General features: G+C 41.2%; 1 protein-coding gene across 11 annotated transcripts in view; it reads left to right on the forward strand.

Moving 5' to 3' along the window:
- BABAM2 (BRISC and BRCA1 A complex member 2) overlaps positions 1–17,673 on the forward strand; it is a 309,223-nt gene that overhangs the window by 89,983 nt on the left and 201,567 nt on the right. For all 11 annotated transcript variants that reach the window (XM_043511627.1, XM_043511630.1, XM_043511626.1 and 8 more), the window contains one exon: positions 10,112–10,306. In XM_043511627.1, coding sequence (XP_043367562.1) covers positions 10,112–10,306 — 195 coding nt within the window. The remainder of the gene's footprint in view (positions 1–10,111; positions 10,307–17,673) is intronic.

The raw sequence follows: 17,673 nt of genomic DNA on the forward strand, positions 1-17,673 counted from the left end.
ACAATTTGGGAAGCCCATTGTTCAAAGTATTCAAAGCCCACTGCTACTCTGGGAACGTTTCAAGTCATTACCATCGATGGATGGACCAAAGCAATAATTGCATGGCAAACCTCTTCCACAATAGAAGAGTTGACTTTCCAATGCTGAACAGATTTATGACTGTTTGGGGTAACCATCTTTCATTTGACAATAGCAACCCCCTTCTGGACTGGCTTTGGCTCCTCTCATCTGCGCGTCCTTGTACTGAATAGTCCGAGCAAGTTCCTCACCCAGCTACAGTAATTTGGCCTTCCTCATGTGGAAGTTCTGGGTCCACAGCTTGTTGTATCAGGTCTGCGTGATGATGTAGCCCCACCACTCTATGCTCGTGGTCCTGGCCCAAAATTCCCAGTCATCATAGGGGGATTTGTCAGCCATTACAAACTGCATTGGCTGTCTCCACTCCTCCAATTCTGAATGCAGCTCTTCTTAGCAAAGCGTGCTGCCATTTTCCCATGGCACTAAGCCAATGCTGAAATGCCCTCAATTGCATCTCATGCCTTATATCGGTCACCCCCTTTTCTCCCCACAAAATGAAACTCACATGGGTTGCATTAATGCCAGCATTAAGCACTGTTCATTTCTTAGAGTAGGATCCATGCTTTGCCACCCAGTTGTAGTGGAGACCGTGGACAGAAAAGTGGAGTGGAAGTGGTTTACTTGAATGAGTTGTTGAGTTAGCACCATTTCTTGGAAAAGACAAAAAAGTTCTCTCATTGTACACTGAGAGAGAATTCATAGAGTGGTTTAGCTAAGTGCAGTACTAAGAACAATAAGTTATGCCTCCAGAGTGAGAAGAGCATCAGTGTGGACGCAATAACTTGAGGTATGTTTGTGGTAACTTTTATGTGTTGTTTCACAGTGAGGTTTCTCAAGTTCAGTTAACTTGAGAGGAGTAACTTGAGTACAGATAACTCGAGTTAACTGCAGTGAAGACATATCACTTGTCATGCAGAGCAAGAGATAAGGAATTAGAGTCAAGCCTGGATTTCCTGCATTGTAGAGAGGTGTTAATAGATCACTAGTGTTTGTGGAATTGCATTAGTCCATTGGACATTTTACAGCATTACCATTTTACAGCAACTTCAGTTACACTAAAAAATGTAGATACTTATTGACTTAAATACAAACATTAATAATACTATCTGTACATAAGTCCATTATTTTTTGTTAAATTCAATTTAAAAAAAATACTGTCCTCACATTTTCAGTTTTCATTATTGTATTGACAATGTGTAACTGCACCATAAATGTTGTTGGGTAAAGTTGGAGGCTATAACAACTGAATAGGGGCAGTTGAGCTTTTAACACTTCCAGTGGCATGGGAAACAGTTTGTCCTTTGCCATAGCTGAATGTTTCTTCTAAAATGATCATCAGTGAAATAGTTAACTGTGTTGTTATTTAAATAGTTAATCTTAAGTTTCAGGCTTAAGAGCCCATTGAGATGAATGGCATAGTTCATACATTTTGGGCTGCATGAAGCCTGTCTGCAGGCTCTGGAAGACAACACTCCATCTGTTTATGCTGGGGTCTCAAACTCAATTTACCTTAGGACCAGTCCTCAAATCTTCCCAGCGGGCCAATAATGTCACTCATGCGCCCAGGACCTGCCCCCCCCCAACTCCTCCTCCCACCTGCCTCAGGCTCTGGGAGGGAGTTTGGGTGGGGGAGGAGGTCTGGGGTAGGAGATTGGGGTGCAGGGTGCAGGCTCTGGGAGGGAGTTTGGGCGCAGAAGGGGTAAGAGGTTGGGCTCTGGGAGGGAGTTTGGGTGGGGGAGGGGGTCTGGGGTACAGGCTCTGGGCTGGGGCAGGAGCTGGGAGTTCAAGAGGAGGGGTTGCAGGCTCTGGGATGGAGGAGGGGTGCAGGCTCTTGGAGGGAGTTTGGGGGCGGGAGGGGGTATGTGCGGAGGGAGGTGGGGGTGCAGGCTCTGGGAGGGGGTCGAGGGGTGTGGCACTTACCTGGGGCTCCAAGATGGGGCGGGCCGGGGAGCCTCCATGGGCTGCTGCCCCCAGGCACCGTCCCCATAGCTTCCCATTGGCCGCGGGGCGCTCGGGGTGGGGACAGCGCGTGGAGATACAGCCCCTTCCCTGGGGCCGCAGGGAGGGGCCAGCAGTCACATGGTGCGAGTGTACAGGAAGCAGCTCAGCTCCTCTGTGCTGCCGGTGGTGGGTGGGGCCCTGGGCCTTTTTAAATCTCCCCTGGGGATGCACGGGGGGTGGGAGAGCGCCCTGGGGCAGCAAGCGGCCCCAAAATTGCTGTAGCCCCGCGGGCCACATTGGGGAAGTTCTCAGACTGCAGATGGCCCACAGGCTGGGACTTTGATACCCCTGGTTTACGCTCTGTTCACATTTTCAAGATCTTCTTTGCAGCCACAATGACTAAATGCATAATTTTAAAAAAAGTTAACTGACAGTTTGGAGTGTATGTTGCTTAGACAAGGATTGAATTCTGTGCCAAATCTTGTAGCCACAGAATACAGAGGGCTTGTTTTCAGCCTAGTTTACCCTGATGCTATTTGAAACTGACTCTGTTTTTTTTTTTAATACTATTTCTTGCATCCATATACTGCAGTAAACTGTGCTGTTAGAACACCAGGGGTTTTGCCTTGAAACACCTGCTAACAATTAACTAAAAATAAGTGGGTATACAGAAAAACTACTGCCATCTCCTTTCACGCATTTGTTTTTCATCACCAAGTTTCACCCTGGTTAAGTTCATGACTGTATTTTTCTCTTGAGCCTTGTCTTTACTAGGGGAAAAAAAGGTATGTTTTTAACTTGAGTTAACGAGGGATATGTGTCTACAGGTATAGCAGCACAGCTGCAGCTATGCTGCTGAAGTGCAGACTCTTGCTACAGTGATGGAAGGGGTCTTTCCGTTTGCTCTAGTAAATCCACCCCCTCAAGGGACAGTAGTTATGTCAATGGAAGACTTCTTCTGTCAACCTAGCTGCATCTATAGTGGGGCTTAGGTTGACCTAACTACGTTGCACAGCGATGCAACGATGTAGCTAGGTTGACCTAAGTTTTAGGTCAGGGTGGGCAAACTTTTTGGCCTGAGAGCCACATCTGGGTATGGAAATTGTATGGTGGGCCATGAATACTCATGAAATTAGGGGTTGAGATGCAGGAGGAGGTGAGGGCTCCGGCTGGGGGTGCGGGCTCTGGGGTGATGCAGGGGATGAGGGGTGGAGGATGCAGGAGGGTGCTCCGGGCTGCGACAGAGGGGTTTGAAGGGTGGGAAGGGGATCAGGGCTGGAGCAGGGGGTTGGGGCGTGGGAGGGAGTCAGGGGTTAGGCTCTGGGCAGCACTTACATCAAGCAGCTCCCAGAAGCAGCAGCATGTCCTGCCTCTGGCCGCTACGCGAAGGTGTGGACAGACAGCTCTGCACGTTGCCCCGTCTGCAGGCACTAACCCTGTAGATCCCATTGGCCACGGTTCCTGGCTAATGGAAGCTGCAGGGGTGGCGTTTGGGCCAGGGGCAGTCTGTGGAGCCTCCTGGTTGCCCCTATGCCTTAGATCCGAAGGGGGGACATGCCACTGCTTTCAGAGCCATGCGGAGTGGGGCAACCCCCTGACCCCGCTTCCTGGCTGGAGTTCCAGAGCAGGAACTTGAGGGCTGGATGAAAACGTCTGGAGGGCTGGATGTGGCCCCCAGGCAGTAGTTTGCCCACCCCTGTTTTAGGTGTAACCAGACCTCACTCAAAGTAAAATCCTGGTGAAGACAAGTTTTCATGTGAATTAGCAGGTTGTATTAAAACTAACTCAAATTAAGAACACACCCTTTTTTCCTCCTAGTGAAGACAGGCAGGATGTTTTGGGTTTGTTTTCTTTCGATGTTTTAGGATTGCTGAGCTGAACTGGGATTTCGCTTTTGATCCCTGAACTGGTTGGTGTACAAAGCATCAGCTGTTACAGATGGCTCATTTCAATTACCTTACACACAACATTTTATTTATTTATGACTTAGCCCTGAATTCCTTCTGTAAACAAATTGTGGTATGTGCAGGCATGAAGAAAGATATGATTCATGTTGTAGAAAACTTAAATGAAAACACAAAGAAAAAATTAAGAATTAATAACCTAAATCAGGGCTGGCTCCAGAGCCACATGCAGGTCTTCAGAAGTTAATATGCGGCTCCTTGTATAGGCACTGACGCTGGGGCTGGAGCTACAAGCGCCAACTTTCCAATGTGCTGGGGGGTGCTAACTGCTCAACCCCTGGCTCTGCCACAGGCCCTGCCCCCACTCCACTCCACCCCTTCCCTCTCCACCCCTGAGCCTGCACTGCCCTTGCTTGTCCCCCCCCCCCCCCAGAGGCTCCTGCACACCATGAAACAGCTGACTGGGAGGTGCGGGGAAGGAGGGAGGGACGTTGATCAGTGGGACTGGCGGTGGGCGGGTGGGCGGGAGCTGCTGGGAGTGGGGCGGGGGAGCTGATGCAGTGGGGCGCGGGGATGCTGCTGACATATTACTGTGGCTCTTTGGCAATGTACATTGGTAAATTCTGGCTCCTTCTCAGGCTGAGGTTGGCCACCCCGACCTAAATCATCACAGTGATAACACTATTGACAGCATGACCTATAGGTTTCTTCAGAGTCTTAGGCCTTGTCTAAACAAACAGTTAGTTTTATGGGAAGCTGGAATATAAATCTAACCTGAACTAGCATGTTACAGACTACGTGTTTGTTTGGATTCTGCACTAAAAATTCCCTTGTGTGCTTTGAAGTAGGAGTAGATTAAAGTGCACTAGAGAAGTTTTAGTGCACGGCATCAGGGTCCACAGAGCACTTAATGTATGGCAGTCTAGTGCAGGGAAGTGTTCATGTAGACAAACCTTAAATCCAAACTCCCTTTCATTAACATTTCTTCTGAAGGCCCATACTACATTCAGGAACCTGGATGATTAAGAAAATTACTTTTTTATTTCGTTCCTTTATCTTAAAAAACGTAGGGGTGAATTTTTCTCTCAGATACACAGAGACGACAACTCCCACTGACTTCAGTGAGAGCTATATGCGTGTTTTCAGAGGAAGGGTTTGACCGGTTGTAACTTAATTTGTTACTCTTCTTCGTGATTGGTTGTAGTGATTATCATACGTTTTATAATCTCTAACTAAAACAGAACTTGATGACTTAAAATTTTTAAATGGTTTCTTTTAACTTTTTCTCTTCCCAAAGCTGAAAATTGCAGCAGGGTGCTTACATTGCCTTTGGATTATTGTAAAACAAAAGAAGGAATATTTTAGAGAAGGTACTATTTGAAACACTTAAGGAACAGCTAAACATGTATTTTCACATATTATGGAGATTGGATCAGGATGCGATGATGGAAAAGTTAAGTGTCCTCAGATCAGCAAATACTCCAGCAACTGAGTAGCACGAAGAAATCCAACAGAAAAAACCTCAATTTATTCAGGCAGTTGTGTTAAACCAGTTTTTAAGATTTTTCTTTTTATCTTTAGTTGGTGCAACCTCATGTTAAAGAGACCTTTTAATTAAAATGGTCTAAGTGAAAAAGTAATGGAATGTAGCCATTATACATATTTCTTGCTTTACTTTATGTGTGACTCTATTGAAATAAATACATAAATCTGCACTGGGAAAGCTGCACAGCATTTGCTAGGTTTGCTAAATTCTGTTGTTGTTTTTTTCTAACAAGTTATCTGCTATGTTACCGGTTTTAATTTCTAACTAGTTTCTGAATGAAAGACACATTAACCTAGAAGCCCTGCAATGACATAATTTCTTTTGAATTCCTGTAATTGATATGCTGTGGGTGACAAGATAGCATAAAAACTTTGTTCTGATGCGATGTTGAGTTCCTTGTTGACAAGGACAATTGTCATTCCATAGTTCTGTACAGAACAGATGACAATGAGCTTCCTCTTGCTGCCTTCTTCTTTTCTGGTGTAATGTTATTTTTTAAAAAAAATGCTCAGTTACAATTAGGCCAGTTATTAAAATACCGTCAGTCATTTCCTTTGACAACATGTTGGCGTTGATGTAACACAATAGAATTTGGTGGAAAGGTTATTCCTATTTCTCTGGCTGCTGTGAGTACACACGAGCATATTACATTCTTCGGCTTTCTGGAAATGCTCTGTTTGACTAGGTGCATGGGAACAGGAAGTCTGAGGTTATACATAGTATGTTTGCTTGGTTTCAGACTGTATGATGCAAGCTCTGTTTCCTAGAAGACATTGTGTACTGAATATTATTTTCTAGACTATTTTATCAAATCGACTAAACTTAAATGAACTCAGGTCGATAAGAAATGATTGTCAGTTCTGAGGGTTTTCATAATCACTTCTGTGGTATCAATCTTAAGTACTTATATGGCTGTCATGACTATAGTATCTGTGCACCTCACAGACTTGAATGTATTTATCTTCACAACAGTCTGTGAGGTAGGGCAGTACTATTATCCCCATTTTACAGATAGTGAGGCTGTGCCTCAGTATCCAAAGTGGTTTGCCCAGGTCACACAGGATGTTCGTGGCAAAGCAGGAAATTATATCCTGGTTTTTGGAGTCACAGGCTAGCAACTAGCCACTGGACATCCTTCATCCCAGGATCACAAGTCAACACTCAGCTGTACCAGATTATGGGCAATTGCCGTATGTGTGTGTGCATGCGCGCGCGTGTGTGTAAAATAAAAATAGAGGTATCATAGGTCATCTGGCTCTTTAGCATAGTCATAGTCTTGAAGTCACAGCATCTTTTTCAGACATGAGGTATTACAAATCTATCAGTCCCTAGCCTGTTTCAAATACCCACTTTGGATTTAACTACACCTCTACCCCGATATAACACGAATTTGGCTATAACATGGTAAAGCAGCGCTCTGGGGGGCGGGGCTGTGCGCTCCGGCAGATCAGCGCATCAATGTGTCTGACTCTGACACGCTCCTCTGAGCGGCGTGTTAAGGGTGCCGGACCGAGGCCGAGGGGTTGGATAAGGGGCAGAGGGTCTCGGGGGGAGGTCAGGGAGCGGGGGGGGTTGAATGGTTCGGAGGTTCTTGGGGCAGGACGGTCAGGGGATGGGGAATGGGGGCGTTGGATAGGGGATGGGAGTCCCGGGGGGCCTGTCAGGGGGCGGGGGTGTGGATGGGAGTCGGGGCAGTCACGGGACAGGGAGCAGGGGGTTGGGTAGGGGGTGCGGTCCTGGGGGTGATTAGAGACGGGGCGGGTCTCTGGAGGGGGAAGTCAGGGGACAAGGAGCAGGGGGGCTTAGATGGGGGTGTGGTCTTGGGAGGGGTGGTTAGGGGCAGGGGTCTCTGGAGGAGGTAGGCAGGGGACAAGGAGCAGGGGGGGTGGATGGGTCGGAGGTTCGGCAGGGTCAGTCAGGGGGCGGGAAGTGACTATTAATAATGGAAATGCTCAAGGCCAAAGCAAGTTCGATATAACGCGGTAAGATTTTTTGGCTCCTGAGGACCGTGTTATATCGGGGTAGAGGTGTATACCCTTAAGCACTCTGTTCACGTGACTTGTGTCTGTTCAGGCAAGAATGGGGTCTATATTTTTGAAGAATGAGGCCAGCCTTCCAAAATTCAGTTCACACATTTTATTTTTAAATGGGTGACTGATACATCGTCATTATTTTATTTTTATTTTTCTGATAATGAGTGGTGAGGAGATATTGCAGCATTGCCAACCCCAGGCATTCAAAAATCATGAGTCAGGCCCCAAACAGTCAAGATAGTGGCTTAAAATTAATGATTGTTTTTTTAATTGCATTCTTTTAATTTGCCTTGTGGATTTTGAGCTTCTAGGGTATGCATGATTCATATTTTCAGGCTGTTCTCCCAGCCATGATTTCTAGAAAAATTTGTAGTAAAAGCTGAGATTCTCACAAAAATCCTCTAGGATTTGGGGCTTGAAGAAAATACAAAATATCATGAAACTTGAAATAAAATCATGAAAATTGTTAACACTGATTTTATGCCTATGTTGGTAAACTTCATGACAATTTTGCAAAGAAAGGATCTTGATGTTTTACACATGCACAATATCATTCCTCCTGAGGGATTGTAGTCGTGTTTTACTTTGGATCATAACATTCAAAACTGGGGAATATCTTTTTAATAATTTAATATTTAAATCTTTTCCCAGATAAATGATGAAGTGGCCCAAAGAGAGAAATAGTTGCAGAGAGAAAAAGAAAAGTGACGTTGACTTAAACACTGATGCATTCAAATCCTATAAAAGTAGTCTGAGGATGTGTACTATAAACTTACAATTTTCAAAAAGAAAAGGAGTACTTGCGGCACCTTAGAGACTAACAAATTTATTTAAGCATAATCTTTCGTGAGCTACAGAAAGCTTATGCTCAAATAAATTTGTTAGTCTCTAAGGTGCCACAAGTACTCCTTTTCTTTTTGCGAATACAGACTAACACGGCTGCTACTCTGAAACTTACAATTTTCAGTTACAAGAAATATGAGAAGTCCCATTTTTAATAACCTGAAACAAATGGTCACATTCTGCAAGATATGTATCATTAGCACATTTTGCTTGAAATAGTGTTCCTAAAGGACTGCAAGCAAGCTCATGTCTGAATAGCGATACAAGTGTCCCATCTCCATTCCTAGAACGGCAGAATAGATATTTGACACAGCTATTTTTTATTTTACAAGTCAGAACTCTGGATTCTTTCCCTTGTTTAGCCTCTCCATATTTTTAATGTTTGGGTTCTTTATCTTGATATTTTTATTAGTATTTATTATCCCTGGTGATGTACAAAATGTAGCACACATGTTTTGGGGCAAACTTTTATTCTGATTTAATTCATTTTATGAAAATCTGGGTTAAAAATAAATGTCGGCATATATTTAAATACAAAAGTCACTTGCTGTTCATTTTTTTAAAAAACAAAGCCTTTTCTAGCTTTTGAAATGTTACATACTAAAAAAAAAATTTGTTCCACTTTAGAATGTTCAGAAATGTCAATGTGTTTTTATTCACACATGCAGATTGTATACAATTAAAATATCCATTATAAGTAGTTAATATTTCCATGTCAAAAGTAATTGTAGGTTCTTTAGATTGTTTGTTTGAATAGAAATGCCTACATTGAAGGTGAAGAGAGGGGACTGATATTTATTACTATTTTATTATTTAGATTTAAAAATAGACACCTGTTCCAGGCTATAGGCACCATAACATAATTAATGATACAATGAATACAATTAAAATAAATCTAACATGTATTAGCTATCCCATTGTAAAATCTTAGTAGACACAAGTCCTTGTAGTTTTACCACAAGGTAAACTAGGTGAAGTTATCCGCAGCTGAGTGTATACTGTTGACCTCTCCTAGCTACTTTGTGATAAAAAGTACACTAGGATTTTTCAGCGGGATACTTAATGTACATTATTATCCTGCTTGGGAACCCCCCTCCCCCCACACAAATTTTTTGCTGTGAGGACATAGCCTTCCTAACTTGAGTGAGAACAGCCATGCTCTGAAATACTTGAGCTGCACAGAGTGATTGGATTAGTTATCACAGAGTGGCCATGTCAGCAGCTGACGTTTTGTGTTAACTTGAGCTGTAGCCTGTGCCCTCTGACAGGCCAGCGAACTCAAGTTTAAAAACACCAACACACTGAAGTTAAGGTGTTTTGTCTGTGGATGGGACTTAAGGTAAGGGCAACATTCAGTTTATAATTCTAATTAACTCTGCAGTGACATCAGGCCGATAGGCATGTGATTGAGGCTGGGTAGAAGCTTGTTCTGCTCCAGCCCATGCTGTACCTGTTCTGTGGATAAGCAGAGGAATATGATTTCCAAGCTCTTATCAGTTTGGCTTATTCACTGGCACTAGCTTGACTTAGTACTTTTTGATTCAGATTAAATACAGGACTGCATTTGTCTGAACCAATTCGCATAAACTATTCAGATCAATTTTTGTTTTGTGAATGGAAAGGTCTCAGGTCCTCAGAGGTAACAAGACACCATGTTGATGAGGACTTTATAAATATTAGTTAGTACTCGTATGTAGGCAAGAATGCTCATCTCTTTCTACTGCTGTAAACTCATCTGTGCTTTCTTTTTCTCCCTTATTCAACAGAATTTAGCCTCCTGGAATCCCTCAAATCCTGAATGCCTCCTGCTTGTTGTGAAAGAGCTCATCCAGCAATATCACCAATTCCAATGCAGCCGATTACGGGAGAGCTCTCGCCTCATGTTTGAATACCAGACTTTACTTGAAGAACCCCAGTATGGAGAGAACATGGAAATTTATGCTGGCAAAAAAAACAACTGGGTAAGCTATTAAGAACAGTTCTGATAAAAGCACAATAAACTAATGCTTTTAGAGTTCCTTTCACTATAGTAATTCTAGCCATTACCTTGTAAAATAGAGCTATTTGTGTGATGTGTGCACACGTACTGTGTGTTTACAGTGGTGGAAAAAAACCCTGTTTGTCCCCAGATCACGTCCGCACTCTCCACTCCCTCTTTTGTTCACTGCTTCTGTTCCATTGCCTCACTTGAATCTGATTTCCAGGTGAGCAACTGTCTTCAGAGCTGATGGCAGTGCATCTGGTTTACAGATGAATTAGTAAATTTGTTGAGAATCACGTGCTATGTCTGCACTACAAGGCTTTTGCTGATATAGTTATTTCAGTTAGGGTATGATGGAATGTGATTTTACTGACATAGCTGGGCCGCCAAAAGCCACTACCATAGACACAGTTACACTGGCAACAGTGCAATTTTGTCAGTATAGCTCTGGCCCTACTAGGAGCACTTTGCCAGTATAGCTGTACCAGCAAAGCCTTCTAGTGTGGACATAACCTGGATGTCATTGAAGTTTTCAAATTCCACACTCCAGGGCCCTGATTTTAGTTTCATTATCTGAACTGCACTATCTGAGGGCTGTAGATAACACAGGCGTATTTGATTATATTATAGTTATAGGGCACTGTCAACCCCTTAACCCCTTTTCTTACATGTTGTCTGACCACCCTCTTAACATTTACTTGGTCTCATAGCTCCACTCTGCTTTTGTAAGTCACAGTACTGTATCTGCTCAGACCCCTCATTCAGGAAAAAAAATGCTGAAATGAAATGTAGGGAAATCCTTTCACAGTTGTTGTTTGGAAAGCATGCTCTAGAAAATTAGCTCCCTGTACCTACACACACACACACCCTAAATATTTTGAATGAGGATATTGATATCATAGGCATCACAGATACTTGGTGGAATGAGGTTAATCAATGGGACACAGTAATACCAGAATACAAAATATATCAGGACAGTACAGGTTGTGCTGGTGGGAGTGTGGCACTATATGTGAAAGAAAGCATTGAATCAAATAAAGTAAAAATCTTAAAAAGAACTAAACTGTACCATAGAATCTCTATGGATAGTAATTCCATGCTCTAGTAATAAGAATATAGCAGTAGGGATATATTACAGACCACCTGGGATGGTGATAGTGAAATGCTCAGGGAGATGAGAGGCTATTAAAATAAAAAATTCAATAATAATAATGGGGGATTTCAGCTATCCTCATATTGACTGGGTACATGTGTAGATATAGCCTGGACAGGACGGGATGCAGAGGTAAAGTTTCTTGACACCTTAAATGACTGCTTCTTGGAGCAGCTAGTTCTGGAACCCACAAGGTGAGAGGCACTTCATGATTTAGTCCTAAGTGGAGCACAGGATCTGGTCCAAGAGGTGAATATAGCTGGACCGCTTGGTAATAGTGACTATAATATAATTAAATATAACATCTCTGTGGCGGGGAAACCACCACAGCAGCCCAATACTGTAGCATTTAATTTCAAAAAGGGGAACTACACAAAAATGAGAAGGTTAGTTAAACATAAATTAAAAGGTACAAAAGTGAATCCCTGCAAGCTGCATGGAAACTTTTTAAAGACACCATAATAGAGGCTCAACTTAAATGTATACCCCAAATTAAAAAACATAGTAAGAGAAACAAAAAGTGTCACCGTGGTTAAACAAAGTAAAAGAAGCAGTGAGAGACAAAAAGGCATCTTTTAAAAAGTGGAAGTTAAATCCTATAGAGGAAAATAGAAAGGAACATAAACTCTGGGAAATGAAATGTAAAAATATAATTAGGAAGGCCAAAAAAGAATTTGAAGAACAGCTAACCAAAGACTCAAAAAGTAACAGCAAAATTTTTTTAAGTACGTCAGAAGCAGGAAGCCTGCTAAATAACCAGTGGGGCCACTGGACAATCGAGATGCTAAAGGAGCACTCAAGGATGATAAGGCCATTGTGGAGAAACTAAATTCTTTGCATCGGTCTTCACAGCTGAGGATGTGAGGGAGATTCCCAAACCTGAGCCATTCTGTTTAGGTGATAATCTGAGGAACTGTCCCAGATTGAGGTGTCAGAGGAGTTTTTGGAACAAATGGATAAACTAAACAGTAGTAAGTCACCAGGACCAGCTGGTATTCACTGAAGGAATTTAAATGTGAAATTTCAGAACTACTAACTGTAGTCTGTAACCTATCATTTAAATCAGCTTCTGTACCAAATGACTGGAGGATAGCTAACGTGACACCAATTTTTAAAAAGGGCTCCAGAGGTGATCCTGGCAATTACAGGCCGTTAAGCCTTACTTCAGTACTGGGAAAATTAGTTGAAACTATAGTAAATAGCAAAGTTGTCAGACACATAGATTAACATAATTTGTTGGGGAAGAGTCAACATGATTTTTGTAAAGGGAAATCATGCCTCAATCTACTAGAATTCTTTGAGAGGGTCAACAAGCATGTAGACAAGGGGGAATCCAGTGGATATAGTGTACTTAGATTTTCAGAAAGTCTTTGACAAGGTTCCTCACCAAAGGCTCTTAAGCAAAGTAAGCTGTCATGGCATAAGAGGGAAGGTCCTCTCATGGATTGGTAACTGGTTAAAAGATAGGAAACAAAGGGTAGGAATAAATGGTCAGTTTTCAGAATGGAGAGAGGTAAATAGTGGTGTCCCCCAGGGGTCTGTGTTGGGCCCTGTCCTATTCAATATATTCATAAACGATCTGGAAAAAGGGGTAACCAGTGAGGTGGCAAAATTGGCAGATGATACAAAATTGCTCAAGATAGTTAAGTCCCAGGCAGACTGCGAAGAGCTACAAAAGGATCTCTCAAAACTGGGTGAATGGCAACAAAATGGCAGATGAAATTCAGTGTTGATAACTGCATGGTAATGCACATTGGAAAACCTAATCCCAACTATACATATAAAATGATGGGGTCTAAATTGGCTGTTACCTCTCAAGAAAGAGATCTTGGAGTCATTGTGGATAGTTTTTGAAAACATCTACTCAATGTGCAGCAGCAGTCAAAAAAGTGAGCAGAATGTTGGGAATCATTAAGAAGGGGATAGATAATAAGACAGAAAATACCATATTGCCTCTATATAAATGCATGGTATGCCCACATCTTGAATACTGCATGCAGATGTGGTCGCCCCATAAAAGATATATTGGAATTGGAAAAGGTTCAGAAAAGGGCAACAAAAATGATTTGGGGGTATGGAACGGCTGCCATATGAGGAGAGATTAATAAGACTGGGACTTTTCAACTTGGAAAAGAGACTACTAAGGGGAGTTATGAAAGAGGTCTATAAAATCATGACTGGTGTGGAAAAAGTAAATAAGGAAGTGTTATTTACTCCTTCTCATAACACAAGAACTACGGGTCACCAAATGAAATTAATAGGCAGTAAAACAAACAAAAGGAAGTATTTTTTCACACAACGATCATTCAACCTATGGAACTCTTTGTCATAGAATGTTGTGAAGGCCAAGATTATAACATGATTCAAAAAAGAACTAGATAAGTTCATGGAGGATATGTCCATCAATGGCTCTTAGTCATATAGACAGGGATGGTGTCCCTAGCCTGTTTGCCAGAAGCTGGGAATGGGTGACAGGGGATGGATTGCTTGATGATTACCTGTTTTGTTCATTCCCTCTGGGGCACCTGGTATTGGCCACTGTCGAAAGACAGGATACTGGTCTAGATGGACCTTTGGTCTGACCCAGTATGGCCGTTCTTATGTTCTAAATTCTTTTTCTGTCTCAATTACAAAAAAGGTGTTTAAATAAATTTTGAAGAAAATCCCTTGAACATTTTAAGAGTTACGTGAGGGTGGAAACATTCAATTTGTTAACATTAAATAAATTATGGACACATTTATTGTAACTCAGATAAAAATATCTGAATTTTAAAATGTATTTGCTGCTAAAGAGAAGATGTAGGAAAATGAAGACCTTATAGTGTAGATAGAAGCATTGTACATTTCAAACATATTGTGGGTCATACAGATAAGAAAAACATAGAACATAGATGAGTCTTGAAAAACTTAGTGTTGTTAACTATGCACAAATCCCAGCACAAGCAGGTGGGCTTAACTTGTCAGGCCCTTAGACATTTATTGTGGAAAGGCCTTTTGGAATAAGTTTTAAGGAGTGCTTTGAGTATGTCAAAGACGGTCACCAGAAGACTTGGGATGTGAAAAGTATTTCTCAGTAAGAAGTCCCTGCTATGCTAAGTTTGGAGGGAAACTGAACTTGAATTATAAAAATGCCCTGTGGAATTATTTCTATAGAAATTTTACCAAGTGCATACTTTAATATGTTCTACATAGAGAGCCTCAGTTCACCTCACACTCTGAGAGAGACACAGATTGCATGTATGGATACTCCTCCCTACATGGTGTTAAAGCTGCATACACAACTACAAGCAATCTTATCTGCACCTACCTGCAAAGACAAACACCACACACCCTTTCTTTGAGTACATAATGTATACCTAGCCCCTACATGTACAAGCACATTTTCATTTACACACCATATGTATGGTACTTGCATTCAGTAGTTTCACATCTTTCTTTTTTCTTCTTCCTTTTTTTTTCCCTGTTTCTGTCCACTTAAAATTTTTCAAACCCCATGGAAATCATATGCAAAGAACTCTAGTCGTGCAACATGAAAGTGGCACAAAAATGTCAGGAAATGCTGAATTATCACCAAACATTCACTCAACCTTAAATTTTCCCCCGTTGGTTATAGGAAAAAGTATTGTATTTGAAAAACAGTATATGACTGAGTAATTAGATACCAGATCTACAATGCATATTCAAAAAATAAGACCAAGTTAAAACTGAACAAGCATTCACCTGGCCTGTCCTCAGTATATCCTGATTTTTTTGTCCTTAATGTTAGATTAATTAAAGGGGTGTTTTTTTTCATGGGTTATACAAAAAAAGAAACTTCATCACTTTCTTGACATAATGCATGAAATATCCTTATTTTGTCTCAGCGGGGTTAAAATCTTTAGGAAATCAGACCAACGTTTATTTCCTTCTAGAAGAATGAGCATAGTCTTCTCATAGCCAGGTGGATAAGGCCTCATTTTAAGGAAGCGTATGAAACAGAAAGGAAATCCTTCCCATTTCCTTTACGTACACTTGATGCATAAAAACAGCAATGTGTTAGGGAGAGTTTGGCAACTTCTCAGTAGACAACAGTTGCAAAGCAGCCCTCCAGGTCTTACAATTTACATAATCCTGAAGAGAAATTATAGAAAGAACTGGTAAGAGGGTTTTCCTCCATACTGATTTAAATGCTACTTCTGAACCATCTACACTATTTTCAGCTCAAGTTCTCACACCTTAAGATCTCTCCAAGTTTACTAAGAGTAGAACAAACCCGAAGATGTTGAGAATGAAAGAATCTCTTTCCCTTCCTGATTATATACAAATTATTTGGCACATTCCAGTTACTCTCACAAACAAAGGCTTTACTTACAGAAATCAGTCTTAAAGTTCTCAGTACATTTGTTTATCTTTGAACAAATCCTGTGCCACTGAAGCCAATGGGAGCAAACTTGAGCCCTTCACAGGTAGGAGGATCATTTCATTCCCGAGAATCAGGGGCGGTCATTTTCCGTTGACAGAAAAGGGCTGCTACTCAGATGTGTGCAGAGGTGGACTACCCTAATGAGAGGATATAGGAATCCCTTCTCCGTGAGAGATCCCCATTTTGCAGCTTGTTATCAAACAGCTCATAAGATTTATGGCATCCTCCAAACTCAAACTATAGCTCTGGTACTTCTAGTTTGTCTTCGAACTCATATCATAGTCCAGTGTGGATTCTAATTTGAACAAAATTTCCTTCACTCATTTCTAATTATTAGTTGACAGAGTGAAATTTTCAATATGGATGAATTGTGGGCAAACTAATTTGTGGTCTAAAATGGTGGAAAGCTAAAATTTGGTTTCTAGACTACAACAACACCAAGTTTGCATAAATGTCTATTTAAAAGAAGTAATTTACATTGCCATATAGGTTCTGTAGCTCTCTTTATAAAATAAAAGATCTACTAGTCTTCCCCCCCACCTCCATTCAGAGACATGATCCCGCTTTGGAAATTAATGGTATGAAAAATGTTATTTAACAAGCAAGCACATACCTGAATGATGGGGGAAGAGGAAAACTCTATCCATGCTTTTCTATTTTCTTCCACTAGTATAACTTATGAATGTTCTAATATAGTTTTGTCAAAGAAAGATCTTGTACAGTTGGACAGGTAGATGCTCAAAGGATTTTTAAGCCATATTTTAAATCCCTGGAAATAGAGATGTATAGAGTAGATACCTGTTGAAAGAGTAACCTTGTTGCATTCCTTTTTTCTCTCAACAAGTCCCTTCAGTGGTAAAAAAAAGACATTTCTGTGTATATGTGATTATTCTGTTGCGAGGAAAAATTATTCTTTTTATCTGATACCCTAGTACTTTCACTGTATTTTTTGGGCTTTATTTTCACTGTAGACGAAAGTGTTGATGAGATTGGCAGGGCTGCAGTCTCTTTAATTATTAGTGATAATTCAGCCAGTTCTTCCCAGTAACATTCAGGCAGTCACTATATTAAATAAGTGTATCATCAAAATACATATAATGAATTTCTTTTTAAAAAAAAATCAGATGTGTGCAAGGCATACTAATTTCCAATACATCTAAATGCTGTACTGGAACACACAAATAGCCAGATTTGCAAAATTGGGGCCTGATTTTCAAAAAAAAACATGCTCAGTTTCCACTATGACACCTAAACGAAGGGGCAAACTTTTCTCATTATTCTCAGTGGGAGCTATTGAGTGCTGAGCACTTTTGTAAAATCTGAGCAATATATTTAAGTGCCTAAGTGAGAACTGTTGGTTCTAAACTCTTCAGAAAATCTAGCCCTAAAATTAGATAGTACCCTGAAGAGTTTACAGACTGTTTACCTCTGTGTATGTACAGTATTAAGTACAGTAGAGCCCTTGTCCTCATTGGGATGTTTAAGTGACACCAGGATAGAGAGATTGTGTATTACATTGTATTCTGGATGCAATACAGAATAGTAATTCTTTTGCCTGTGATTTTTAAAGTAGAGTCCTTTAAAGACATACCTATTTAGCATGAGGATGTAGTTTGTGGAACACGTCATTGATGACCTTTACATTCCCTCCTTATTATTGTAGTTTGAGTTTTCACGAGGTATTTATATTTGTGGGAATAGTTTTTGCTACTAGATGTAATCCATTTGTTAAAACACTAGGATGCAAGTTAACTTGCAGCTGCAGAAGCAATGACTTCAAAAGTGATGAGTA

The sequence above is a fragment of the Dermochelys coriacea genome, chromosome 3 (assembly GCF_009764565.3).
Source record: "Dermochelys coriacea isolate rDerCor1 chromosome 3, rDerCor1.pri.v4, whole genome shotgun sequence".
Lineage (NCBI taxonomy): Eukaryota > Metazoa > Chordata > Testudines > Dermochelyidae > Dermochelys > Dermochelys coriacea.